Source organism: Thalassophryne amazonica, chromosome 7 (assembly GCF_902500255.1).
Source record: "Thalassophryne amazonica chromosome 7, fThaAma1.1, whole genome shotgun sequence".
Lineage (NCBI taxonomy): Eukaryota > Metazoa > Chordata > Actinopteri > Batrachoidiformes > Batrachoididae > Thalassophryne > Thalassophryne amazonica.
Genome location: NC_047109.1, coordinates 73952922 through 73967175, shown reverse-complemented (window position 1 = coordinate 73967175; position 14254 = coordinate 73952922). Strand labels below are relative to the sequence as shown.

The 14254-nt window shown below is 41.5% G+C and overlaps 1 protein-coding gene across 5 annotated transcripts in view; it reads left to right on the top strand.

Annotated features, from left to right (window-relative positions):
• The first annotated feature begins 3150 nt into the window (after window positions 1-3150).
• The window catches only part of usp5 (ubiquitin specific peptidase 5 (isopeptidase T)), a 57588-nt gene continuing 46484 nt past the window's right edge, over window positions 3151-14254 (top strand). For 2 of the 5 annotated variants that reach the window (XM_034174464.1, XM_034174462.1), the window contains exons 1-6: window positions 3151-3394; window positions 7221-7349; window positions 7481-7544; window positions 7637-7764; window positions 10370-10515; window positions 12881-13065. In XM_034174464.1, coding sequence (XP_034030355.1) covers window positions 3287-3394; window positions 7221-7349; window positions 7481-7544; window positions 7637-7764; window positions 10370-10515; window positions 12881-13065 — 760 coding nt within the window. In that variant the 5' untranslated portion in view covers window positions 3151-3286. Of the gene's footprint in view, window positions 3414-7220; window positions 7350-7477; window positions 7545-7636; window positions 7765-10369; window positions 10516-12880; window positions 13066-14254 lie in introns of all 5 variants that reach the window. The other 3 variants (XM_034174463.1, XM_034174461.1, XM_034174465.1) reach the window with 2 other exon arrangements.

Here is a 14254-nt window from a genome sequence, read left to right as displayed (position 1 = left end):
AAACAAATGACACGTTGTGATTTTAATCCCAAAGCATCTTAACTGTGTTATTTTTCAAAACATTAACCACCTCTTCAATGAAGCAACACCCAGCACGAACCACATTTCGGCACCATGCTCAACACACTGCTTCATAAACGAATTGGTTTTGAAGCCCCGGTGTCTGGCGGTGACTCTGAAGTTGGCTTCCGATTCGAAAGTTAAAGGGAGCGTTAAGGGGCAATCCACTGACATTGCTGAGACAAGGATTTTCCATGGGGTTTTTGTTTTGTTTTTTGTACCTTTAGTTCTGAAAACGTGTTGGGAATGTTAATTTAAGCCTTTCCATGGTCTGAAATGCACTTTCAGTTTTGTACGTGTAAAAGCTTTTTTCTTTTTGTGAAAAATACAACAAAGGAAAATGTCTTTTCACTACATTTTTCACATCTGTCATTGTCCTGCACGTCCAAATAATTTGTCAAATCTGGTCCAGATTATTCCAGAGATGAAAAATATTGTTTAAAATATGACTTCAGATTTTATTCTATTTGTGAAAATGTAGGAAAGGGACATTTCATTGACCCTTAAAAACATAGGGAAAAAAAATGCAACCTTCACACAGTAAGGACTAGGTCATAAGCAAACCTGAGACTCTCCTGCTGTGAGGCAAGAGTGCTAACACAACACCACTGCCTCACCCACTCTTCTAATTAGTCCTTTAAAAATATTTTGTTTCAGTTGGACTTTTCCTCAAAATTGCCATAGTCAAACTGTCACTGCTTCTGCCACTGTCATTTAGGTGACGTCTTCCAAAACCTTCACCATGGCCTTTGTGAGAAATACTATTGTGTTAAATGCTTGGTCTCCAAAGTAAATTATTCCTTTTTTCAAACCCTATCGGTTCAACCAACAATACACATCAGTTTTAACTAAAATTGGACCATATTTAACTTTTGACCCCATGTACAAACTGAAACAGACCTTTGTCGCCATTATTGCTGTTTCCCCCCCATACCTCCATACGATTCAGTCATATATAATCCAAACTATAACTCTTTGGAATCTTTATGATCAGACAAATAATGTGGTATATTGTCAATATGATTGGACAATTTTTACATTTTGACCCCTCTATATAGGTATGCACGTATGACCTACATATGGCGTCTGCTGCTGTAGATGTATCAATCAATCAATCAATCAATTTTTTTTTAATATAGCGCCAAATCACAACAAACAGCTGCCCCAAGGCGCTCCATATTGCAAGGCAAGGCCATACAACAATTATGTAAAACCCCAACGGTCAAAACAACCCCCTGTGAGCAAGCACTTGGCTACAGTGGGAAGGAAAAACTCCCTTTTAACAGGAAGAAACCTCCAGCAGAACCAGGCTCAGGGAGGGGCAGTCTTCTGCTGGGACTGGTTGGGGCTGAGGGAGAGAACCAGGAAAAAGACATGCTGTGGAGGGGAGCAGAGATCGATCACTAATGATTAAATGCAGAGTGGTGCATACAGAGCAAAAAGAGAAAGAAACAGTGCATCATAGGAACCCCCCAGCAGTCTAAGTCTATAGCAGCATAACTAAGGGATGGTTTAGGGTCACCTGATCCAGCCCTAACTATAAGCTTTAGCAAAAAGGAAAGTTTTAAGCCTAATCTTAAAAGTAGAGAGGGTGTCTGTCTCCCTGATCTGAATTGGGAGCTGGTTCCACAGGAGAGGAGCCTGAAAGCTGAAGGCTCTGCCTCCCATTCTACTCTTACAAACCCTAGGAACTACAAGTAAGCCTGCAGTCTGAGAGCGAAGCGCTCTATTGGGGTGATATGGTACTACGAGGTCCCTAAGATAAGATGGGACCTGATTATTCAAAACCTTATAAGTAAGAAGAATAATTTTAAATTCTATTCTAGAATTAACAGGAAGCCAATGAAGAGAGGCCAATATGGGTGAGATATGCTCTCTCCTTCTAGTCCCCGTCAGCACTCTAGCTGCAGCATTTTGAATTAACTGAAGGCTTTTTAGGGAACTTTTAGGACAACCTGATAATAATGAATTACAATAGTCCAGCCTAGAGGAAATAAATGCATGAATTAGTTTTTCAGCATCACTCTGAGACAAGACCTTTCTGATTTTAGAGATATTGCGTAAATGCAAAAAAGCAGTCCTACATATTTGTTTCAAGTATCAACTGTATCTGGCCTGAGAGACTTTCCAGGCAGTAGTGCTGAGTTCACACTTTGTAGAATGTGTTTATTTTTTTTTTGGCAATCAGGAATCCCCCTATTTGATGATGTAGTTGAAATCCCCCTGTAACTTCATTTTCAAATGCCATTCCTGTGATGAGTAGAAGTTAGAAATTCTGTGATTGAAATTTTGCATCAAAAAAGTCAAAGAAATTCGCCTTGAAGGTGAGTAAGACTGGTTTTCAAATCATATAGAACATTTAATTCATGTAATTATCTGCCTTTCTGCAAAGTTTGGTAGTGATCGAAGGCTTCACATGTATATTTTCATGATTCTCCACAACCGATATCAAGTCGGTAAGATGGCGGACTTGCTAAAATTGCTGTTTTTTTTTTTTTGTTTGTTTTTTACAGTGGAAATTAGTCAGAAAACTAAACGGTGGATCATTGCAAATCACACATTTAAATGAGATAATAAAATAGGTATGACAGAGTACCATCATTTTGAAATGTAAATTATGGGAAACTGATCACAGCTTTCTATTGTTTTAACTTTAAGAACAAATATGTAAATTACCAAGATCTTCCAAACCTCAAATGCTCATAACTTTCTTCATATTTGACATAGAACAAATATTTAAAAAACATTTTGAAGGTCTCTTTAAGCTCCCTCCAACCACACCATTTATATTACTATTCCTTTGACTTTTATTTTTTGGCACTTATCTGCTATACTCCCACCTGGCTACAGTTATCACCCTGTGGGATGGACATGATACACTGAGACAGGATTGTAAGTGTTGTTTACTCCCCATAATTTACAGTCTATGAAAAAAAAACAAGAAGCCCCCCCCCCCCACCACCACCACCACAAACAAAATAACAAACAAACCCTAAACAAACAACAAACAAAAAACAAAGGAGAATCTCAGCAGTCAGTGGATTTTTCTTCCCCCTTAACTGCTGACTCGGAAGCTGTAGTTCGAAAACCAACTTCAGCGTCGTGAGGTAACATCAGTCCACACGGCTCCAGACAGAGACTCTACCGAGCAGGGGAATCCAAAGCCGGGGCTCCAAAACTCAGAGGAACAAGTGTTCTGCAGAAAAGTGCGACAAGCTAAGTTGTCATGGCGGATGTTGGTGAAGTTTTGATGTCGGCTTTGTCCACAATTCGGGTCCCAAAGCCTGGAGATCGCGTTCACAAAGACGAATGCGCTTTGTCATTTTCCTCGCCTGTAAGCTATCTTCCTTTCTGTATATCAAAATTAACAGTTTGCTTACATTTTTTTTTCCAGTCCTTTCCACTTCATCTCGATTGGGGTTAAAGTCACACTTTGTCAGTGTTGTTGTTCTTTATCTCACTGGCTTTCTCAAGTCTCCACTTACAGATAACTAGCAAGCTAACATTAGGCTAAGCTAATAATGCACTGTAATGGAAACTGCGTAGCATGTGAGCTAGTTAGCTGCTGTCAAAGTAGATGCCACACTAACTTTGCCGTTTACCTGGCTACAGAGCTTTCATTACACGTTTTAGTGTTTCATGTTTGGACAGTGCTGATCGACTGAGATATTAAATCGAGGCAGAGCTGACAAACAAGAGGCTGATTTGACTATTAACTGATGTGATTTGCCACATAGCAGTATAACCAAGTTTTAACACTCAAAACAATCTGGTTACCTGCTGATTAGAGAGCACTGGCCTTCTATGCAGAGGGTTGCCAGTTCAAGTCCCGACTGGAACTGGCACCTAATGTTCTCTCCTGATTACCCAGTAGTAGAGTGGGGTGCCATTTCCAGTACCAAGTAATATTGGGTCAGAATAGCTGATATCAACACAGTACCTTTTTATGGCCTTTACTATCGATAAGGTAGAGTGCAGGAACTGCAAAATTGCTATTTGTACAGCATTCATTGTTATTTCAACTACACAACATCACAGGTCAAGCACAATCCTAAGCCTATGTCCAAATTTTGAGCTTTAAATTTGTCATTTGCCTCTTGTACAGTTTCAGCACTATGATGACTTTTTAGTTTTTATCTTGGTTTCTTATTGGATGCTGTACGAAGTGGCGGAATAAAGTACCGTATCAGTAGCTGCTTTGTTATTAAAAGCAGCTTTCAGGGGCACTTTAAAGGAGTGTTTTAGTAGGCAGAGCACTGGCCTTCTGTATGGAAGGTGGCCCGGCTGAGATTGGCACATGATGCCTCTGTCCTGCTCACCTAGCAGGAAAAGGGGTCACTTGACTGATTCCAGTTACTGAGTGGGTATAAAGACAGCAAAGAAAGGACCTGGCCACCCTACTTCGTCATGCAGTGGCTCAGCATGTGCGCTATTCTTAATTAGCACATCCTTGATACTCAGAGTGTGGATACCCCACTCTGGCCCGACAGGTCCTGTCAGGTTGGGTTCAGACAAATATTTTGAAATGCTAAAAAAAAGTAAAATATTAAGAGGCCTTTAATTAAGCATGGCAAAAAGACTAAAATAACCTGAGCCAACGTGTTGCGACCAAATTATCCTTCATTAGGGCCCTGATGTAGGTCAGTATGGTTCATCTGTCATTTCTATCAAGATTTCTTATCTCATGCATATTGGCCATAAATATTACAGCTAACCTTCAGTAAAATTACATGACTCCACCAGTCCATATAAAACTATGCTGTCCAATTAAGGGTTTAGGAGTTCACACCAGGGAAGTTTGTTCACTGCAGATTTGGGCCATGGTAATTCATCCTAACAGAAATGTAATAATATCACCAGTAATATACACCCACTGACCACTTTATTCGGTACGCCTAGCTAGTACCGGGTTGAACCCCCTTTTGCCTTCAGAAGTGCCTAATTCTTCGTGGCATAAATTCAACAAGGTGTTGGAAACATTCCTCTGAGATGTTGGTCCACACTAACCAAGCATCACACAGTCGTCCATTCAACCAATCTGGCCATTTTCCTCTGACCTCTGATATTGACGAGGCAATTTCTTCCACACAACTTCTGCTCACTGGATATCTTCTCTTGCTCTGACCTTTCTCTATAAACCCTAGAGACGGTTGTGTGTGAAAATCCCAGTAGATCAGCAGTTTCTGAAATACTCAGACCAGCCCATCTGGCACCAACAACCATGCTGCATTCAAAGTCACTTAAATCTGCTTTCTTCCCCGTTCTGATGCTCAGTTTGAACTTCAGCAAGTCATCTTCACCATGTCTAGATGCCAGAATGCATCGAGTTGCTGCCATGTGTTTGGCTGATTAGTTATTTGTATTAACAAGCGATTGAACAGCTGTAACAAAGTGGGCGGTGAGTGTACGCTGCAAGTCATTCTAAAATGCAAAAACATATGCGTAATAATGTCATTATGCAATTTTAAGATTAAACAAAATGTCGTTTGAGAATTTTAGTGCTCTACTGTAGTTCCCCAGTCACACTCATGGTTTACCTTTTATTACATAGTGTTTCTGGGAATTTTCCCAGGAATGGTTGCAATGTTGTCCTTTCCAGAGCAGTGACCATGTTAGCAGGTGAAAGACATTTTTGCAAGTCAGCTATGCCCCATATTATCGTTTCAGAGTATCATTAAAAACTATCGGAAGGCTCATCACTGAGCAGACAGCACAAACCTAAGCAGGCATGTACCAATATTAGTACTATTATTTTCTGTTAAAATCTGATCTTTCTTAAACAATCACATGTTGTAAAAGTAAGGGCCAAGAGAGGGTAATCATGTTCATGTAGTCCTCTGCATGCACATGGAGGTTTGGGAGTGGGACACACATTGGCTTTTGATTTGACTTCCACTTGTGATACTCCAAGATTAAATTTGTTCAAAGAAATGTCTTTTCCAGAACATTTGGTTAATAACAGAAGTAGGATTTTTTTTGTAACCATCCCTGTGAAAATGCCCAATGACACAATCATGAATAGAGCACCCAGAGACTTGTTTATTAATTGTTATTATTGGATTTCAGATTTTGCTATTTTTGAATTAGGTTGTAAATATATGATCTGCACTTGTTGTAATTGTGCTATGTCTTGCCATTTTTGTTACTAATAAAGTTTATTTTAAAACAAACCTTCAAGTTAACTTCTTAAGTTGCATTTTCACATAGGCAAGATGCGTTACAAATGTCATTCTTGGCACATTCCTGACATTCTTAATGTGACAACGCATCTGAATAGTGCATGTTGGTGTGTGATTTTCGTGGAGCATGTTTTTGGCTGTTAAAAAATCTTCCACGAATGTCATGCACCGCCCTCATTTTGCCTCATGTTGTGGAGGTCGCAACTGAGTGTGTTGATCCGTCTTGATGAGTGGTGATCCTTAATAGAGCGTGACAGCTTTCTTCTCTGACGTGCGCAAAATTAAACCCTGCTGCACCGCATTCAGTTTTATTGCTGCAGTATACTGAAGAAGGACGGTAACGCCAAGTGGGCTAAAAGCCTCGTTACAATGCTCCTCAATGCGCTCCTGTACGTGTTCCACCTGCTGCATGTGCCTGATGTTTGGGAAAACGAGTGAGACGAGAGCCACGTGGAGCCACACATTTGGCTCTCTCCGTCTCCTCCTCCTCTCTGTGCCACTCCATGGCACAGAGCCCAACTAAGCATGCAGTCACAAAGTTCTTCTGGTGTAGATTTTGAGGAACAAACTGGAGCGATCTGAATTGTTCAGCAGCTGATGGATGAATATGGGCATGTGTGGAGACAATTCACCTCATTCACAATGTGACAGAACTTAACGATGCGCTGTTACGTGCGATAGCGCGCAACAGTGCGGAACATTATTCTTGACTGTGCGTAATGGTCCCTGATAATTCTCCAGCAACACGTGCCATTAATCGTAACGCGTGGTAACAGGTTGCAGCAGTTCCTGAGGACACTTGATGCCTTTGCCCCAAATCATCACATGCGTGATCAGTGGCCAAGAATGTATCATTTGTGGCATTCGTGACGTGCTGTCATTATGTGTAAACACAGCATTAATGTTGTTTTAGAAAGATAGTGATAAAATATAATATTAATGTGATTTGTGTCCCCTTTTTTTGTTTCTTGTTAAATCCAGGAGAGTGATGGAGGTCTGTATATTTGCATGAACAGTTTCCTGGGCTTTGGGAGTCAATATGTGGACCGCCACCATACTAGGACTGGTCAGAGACCTTATCTGCACATTACTCGCTCTCGCAAGGGCAAGGTGACCATCAGTGGCAAATTAAATGGAAATTTTATCCTGCTGTATTTCTTTTCCATTAAAACAATGGTCATTGCCATATCCTGCATATAGATATTCTATATGAGAGATTCTGTATGTGATTCTGTTAGAAGGAAGATGACAATAACTCTGGATCTGGACATCCACCAAAGAAAAAGCCTACCAGATTGGCTATAGGTGAGTTCTTAGCATTTTTTCACAGTTTTCTGCTACAGGTGTGTTGTGTGGGGCATTTATGTGTCTGTCCCCTCTCTTGTTGGTCTGTTCAGGGATTGAAGGAGGTTTTGATGTGGAACAGGACCAGTATGAAGAAGATGTGAAGGTTGTCATTTTTCCTGACAGGCAGGAAGTGACATCAGAGGACCTTGCTACCATGCCTGATGTTGTGAGAGAGCGGGTGAGACTTTGTGGATTTTTATTTCAATTTCAATTTTCAATTTATTTTCATTTATATAGCGCCAAATCATAAGAGTTGCCTCAAGGTGCTACACACAAGTAAGGTCTAACCTTACTGACCCCAAGAGCAGCAGTGGTAAGGAAAAACTCCCTCTGAGGAAGAAACCTCAAGCAGACCAGACTCAAATGGGTGACCCTCTGCTTGGGCCATGCTACAAACATAAATTACAGAACAATTCACAAAACAAATATACAGGAAATGCTGTTGGTGCACAGGACAGGAGGGTCTCCTGCTATTTGTTAGGTTTGTCAGAATGGTATTTACTGCCTTTTAATGTACCGAATTTTTCGGACTATAAGTCACACTTTTTTACATGTTTTGGCCGGGGGTGCGACCTATACTCCAGAGCGACTTATAAATGAAAAATATACCGTAATAAATCAATTTTACGTGACAGAGTCGCTCTATGTTTTAAAATGTCCACCGGAAACGGAAATGCAGTGCATCATGGGCACTGTAGTATGGCGGCCGCCCTATAGGTCACGCTGGTCGCAATAACCAATCAGAGAACAGAACATTGCACACGTATTCCTCACCTCACCCAGACAATGATTGTGAAACAGCGTGTGAAGCAGACGAACACAGTGCTTGCTGTTATTCCCGGAGGGCTAACAAAACAGCTTTATGTGTCGACGCGGGTTGAGGAGCGGACCTGCGTCAGACAGGACCCAGCGCTAAAAATAACCAGAAAGCGGTTCCAAACAGAAACTATTTATTATTCACCTGTGCTTAAAAGTGTAAAAACATAAAAACAACGTCCCTCTGGTGGAGTGATTCGTGGCTCGCTCTCCAGCGCCCGCAAGGATTAAAGCCGGCGCTCCTGGACTTCCTACCACCGCCAAACACCCCCCAGGTGGACACGACAAACTGATTCTCTGTGAAGCAAAGAGAAGGTGAGGTAAGTCAACAGATACAACTATATCTTCCAATAAACACACGCTATCAGCAACACACTCAGGTCAGTGTCCTTTTTTTACTTTATGCAAATGAGCAGCTTCTCACAACAAGTGGAGGATCACTTATCCTTCACGCCACAGCAGTGAGAAGCAAACTGCACAATTCTCTTCACAATTCCAATATACTGTGTAACAAAACACCAAGTTACTATCAACAATTACTTAAACACTTAATTACCTTTAGTGTGTGCTGACAGCATGTGTCCTCACCCCTCCCTGCTTCACGGGCTCGATGTGTCAAAACCCAGGCGCGGTCCTCAGCGTCTCACAAACGAATGTCACAAGGTCGAGTTCCCGGCAGTTCTGCTCAAATCACACATGACTTAAATGCAGAACGCCATCCAATTATCTGCTTCAGCTGCAAGTCGTCCAGGTTGCACGTGAGCACCAATCACAGGTGCTTTCCATGATGTTGATGAGGGTGAAGACTCTTCAGCCAGCACCTTCTTCACAGACAAATCAGCCCTCATGCCACCTGGAGAGCAAAGAAAAGAAAAGAACACCAAAACATCCAGCCACGCCCCCCCAACACACAACAAGCTTCAACCCTTGGATATCAGTGTGAGCAGAGTGTTTAAGTTGACTCTGAGAGCTGCGTGGGAGCACTGGGTGAGCGATGGCGGAGGATTAGCATCTGCACTTGGAAGGAGCTGGCGTCAACACCACGGGGAGGTCATGAGCTGCGCAGGTAGGTGCTGCACGAACATCGGCAGCTGACACCTGGTGTGTACTATGGTCCACAGCGGGTAATATGATAGAAAAGAACCGTTCAGCGATGGTGCAGGTTATGGTTCAGCTCGCAGTGTGGTCTGCAAAATACAAACATATCAGTAGGTAAAATGCAGCTCACGAGAGGGCACTCAAGGCTTGTGTGACTGTTCCTGTGACTTCTGACTACCATAGAAAAATAAAAATTTCAACACTACTGATAACTTAAGACAACGGAGAAGGCCCAAAAAAAATGCCACCAAAAAGAAAATCATACTCTGCAGATTACAAGTTCCGACTGGTGAAATATGCATCCGAAAATGGTAGCCGTCACAATATTATCATCTGAACTTTTCATGTTAAGTTAACATACCTGTATGTCCATGTGACTTATAGTCCAGTGCGACTTATATATGGTTTATTTTTCTTTATAATGGATAAAGTGGCTGGTGCGTCTTATACTCCGGTGCGACTTATAGTCCGGAAAATACGGTAATTGACTTGGGTATCAGAATACCATTAGTAGCTATCACAGATCAGAGGCCCTCACCTCAATTGCATTACCTTACCTGGAGGCAAGCTTGGTTGGTATTGGCTCTTAATTTGTTTAATACTACATGATTTGGTGCTCCAGATGAGATAGCAAAAAATCATGAAATGACACGCACATCACAAACTGTATTGGCGTGCAGGGTCAAAAAATAGCATCAAAAGCAAAAAAGAAAGAGACCCGCACAGCCAGTCAGCTCCCAAGCAAACCTTTAATGCAGCACCAAAAGAAAGTGTGACGTTACCAAACGTCACACTGTGCAGGTCTCTTTCTTTTTTGCAGATGAGATAGCACCCAAATATTAAAAATCTTGTCTGTGCCTGTCCTCAAGGTCTCTTTATCCATGGCCGGCATCATGTCAGCAGACTCAGTGTCTCATACCCTCCAAGTTCAGCAGTGGGATGGAGAGGTCAGACAGGAGTCACGGCATGCCGCTGATCTTAAACAACTGGACAATGGTGTCAAGATCCCACCCAGGTGAGATTTAGCAATATGGCTGTCCATTGATATTACCGTCTATGCAGTGGATATTATAAACATAACCATCCTGTATTTCAGTGAAAATGTATAAAACCCAGCACCTGACTTCCAGTATGTCACTGACATGGGATGTTTAAAATTTAAATGTTGGTCATCATACAGTACCAGTCAAAAGTTTGGACACGCCTTCTCATTCAGTTGAATAGGGAAAAGTGTGTAAAACCCCCCATTTTGGTTACAGGGGTACATAAGAATCACCCTGTCTGTCTTTCTGTGCATGGGTCCATTAAGCACAACGCTTCCAAAACCATTAGGTGGAATTGAATGAAATTTCATAAAATAGTAGCACACTACATGGTGTGTATGAAGGAAAATTATTTCAGTGTGACATCTTCAAAGTGACATAATTGAAATTTTGTTTTTACTTGACTACCCATAATACCTGTAGGAAATGAAGACAGTAAGGACTATACAATCTGGAATTTTACCCCAATGACTGTGACCTTCATCCAAATGATTGACCTTTGCCCGACCTTGCTATAGCAATTCTGGAATCCATCTAAGTGTGTGCCACATTTGGTCTAAGTCAGGTTGAAAATCAGGTTGCTATGTTACAGCCTTATTCTAAATGGAGTAATTTAATTAAATTTTTTCCCCCTCAAATTTCTGCTCACAGCACCCCGTAATGACAACATGAAAAAAGTTTTTTTCTTTTTTGCAAATGTATTAAAAGTAAAAAAACAAACAAAAAAACTGTATGTACATAGTTATGCACAGCCTTTGCCATGAAGCTCAAAATTGAGCTCAGGTGCATCCTGTTTCCATTGATCATCCTTGAGGTGTTTCTACAGCTTAATTGGAGTCCACCTGGGGTAAATTGAGTTGATTGGACATGAATTGAAAAGGCACACACCTGTCTACATATAAGGTTTCACAGTTGACAGTTGACGGTAAAAACCAAGCATGAAGTCAAAGGAATTGTCTGTAGACCTCCGAGACAGGATTGCCTCGAGGCACAAATCTGGGGAAGGGTACAGAAACATTTCTGCTGCTTTTAAGGTCCCAATGAGCACAGTGGTCTCCATCATCCGTAAATGAAAGAAGTTTGGATCTGCCAGGACTCTTCCAAGAGCTGGCCGCATGCCTAAACTTAGCGATCGGGGGAGAAGGGCCTTCGTCAGGGAGGTGACCAAGAACCCAATGGTCACTCTGTCAGAGTTTCAGCATTCCTCTGTGGAGAGAAGAGAACCATCCAGAAGGACAAGCATCTCTGCAGCAATCCACTTTTCAGGCCTGTATGATAACGTTTCATTTAATTTCATTTCATTTATTTATACAGGAAAAGGTTAAAAAGCACAATTGCACATTACCCCAGGCCTGACTCAGTAACACTGTTTTACAGCAGGTTCCTGTTTTACGCACAAACCGACACACAAACAAACATTTCATTCAATCATTTGGACACCTAACATGTACAGCATACAATCATAAAATGTGGCCAGACGGAAGCTACTTCTTAGTAAAAGGTACATGGCAGCCCATCTGGAGTTTGCAAAAGGCACCTGAAGGACTCTCAGATCATAAGAAACAAGATTCTCAATTCTCTGGTCTGATGAGACAAAGATTGAACTCTTTGGTGTCATGTTTAGAGAAAACCAGGCACCATCCCTTCAGTGAAGCATGGTGGTGGTAGCATCATGTTGTGGGCATGTTTTTCAGTGGCAGGAACTGTTAGACTAGTCAGGATTGAGGGAAAGATGAATGCAGCAATGTACAGAGACATCCAGGATGAAAACCTGCTCCAGTGTTCTTGACCTCAGACTACAGAAACAAGTCAACTTTCAGCAGGACAGTGACCCTAAGCACACAGCCAAAATATCAAAGGAGTAGCTTCAGGACATCTCCGTGAATGTCCTTGAGTGGCCCAACCAGAGCCCAGATCTGAATCCGAGTAACATCTTAGGAGAGATCTGAAAATGGCTGTCACTCCCCATACAACCTGATGGAGCTCGAGAGGTGCTGCAAAGAATGATGGGCAAGAAGACTTGAGGCTGTAATTGATGCCAAAGGTGTGTCAACAAAGTATTGAGCAATGGCTGTGAATACTAATGTACAGTTGCTTGTTTTCACTTGTTTCACTTGTTATTTTTAAAATAATTGAAACAAATAAAAAAAAAAACTTTTTTCATGTTGTCATTATGGGGTGCTGTGAGTAGAATTTGGAGGGGAAAAATAATTTACTCCATTTTGGAATAAGGTTGCAAGATAGCAAATGTGGAAAAGTTGAAATGCTGTGAATACATTCCAGACGTACTATATGTTTGTTGGAGAGATATTTACTATATAATTTCTATCAACGTAGTGGCTGGCGGTGTGAGGTCTGTGACCTTCAAGAGAATCTGTGGATGAATCTGACAGATGGAAAAGTGCTGTGTGGTCGTAGATATTTTGATGGCTCTGGGGGTAACAACCATGCCCTTCTCCACTTCCAAGAGACAGGATATCCTCTTGCTGTTAAACTGGGTACTATCACCCCTGATGGAGCAGGTAAGAGCTGGCTTAACCATATTTACCCTGTGTGCTGGTGAAGCAGAGTATTGTAATCTGTGTGTGTGTGTGTGTGTGTGTGTGTGTGTGTGTGTGTGTGTGTGTGTGTGTGTGTGTGTGTGTGTGTGTGTGTGTGTGTGTCTGTCTTTGAACAACATAACTAAAACACAGCTGGACAGATTTTCATCAAACTTGGTGGAAATATTACTTGGGCAGATATCTCAAGATGATTAACTGTTGGGTAGGATCTAATAAACGTCATGGTCAACAAAAGCATGGTGCCAAAAACACAATTTTCGGCTATATTTTTGCAACCAATTCTCTCTACCGCATAACGGAAAAATCAACCATTATGTTGTCTCCATCCGTGTTTTGTTTTTATTTTTTTAAGATGATCAATACACCTATGGGAGCATACAGTGACAATTTTCACTCAGCAGCACCTTGCTAATGTGGTTTATTTTGTAATTATTATAGTGTTTCTTTACTGTTACTTTCACATGCGTTATCTCCCAAGTCTGTCATCATGGAGGAGCGCAAAAATTTCAGGAATATGACGGCCCCACAGCTGAAAAAAATTCTCATTGCAGGGCTGTGAAAACTCCGCGGATCTGCGGGATTCCACAGATTTCATTATGGGGAGGGGGCGGGGGTGTTAGTGTTGTACTCTTTAATTGTGATCGTTACTGAGTTTTTAAAATGCTTATCGCAAAGCGTTCTTTTTTTTTTTTACGACATCATAGTCTGCGAACACTGATCTGTGTGTTACAGATACATATCAGTTTCCTTGGATCCGCGGAGTTTCGAGGAGAATAAACGCCACTCAAAGCCTGGCTGTTACGACAGTTGTCGTAAAGCGGGAGTGGTTGGTTGCTGCGGTGACACTGTGTGGCTCCTGTGCAAAGCTTAGCTAAACGTAGCATGTGGACAGCAAATTTTTAGAACTTTCAAGTTTTTAAAAGAAGAATTTTGCAGCATGTCTGTGTCACAGAGCGACATCAGACAGATCGAAGATGGCGAGAAAGATGGTTTGAAAAAGTCTGATAAGGACAAGAGTCCATGGAATTGTTGCTGGCTTCATGAACACACCTGAAAGATAAACGGGAAAAGCAAACTGGTAAGAATTTTTTTCTCTCTCTGGAAAATAAACATTGTGCTGTTCAAACGGGATTTCGGAAAAGATTATGTA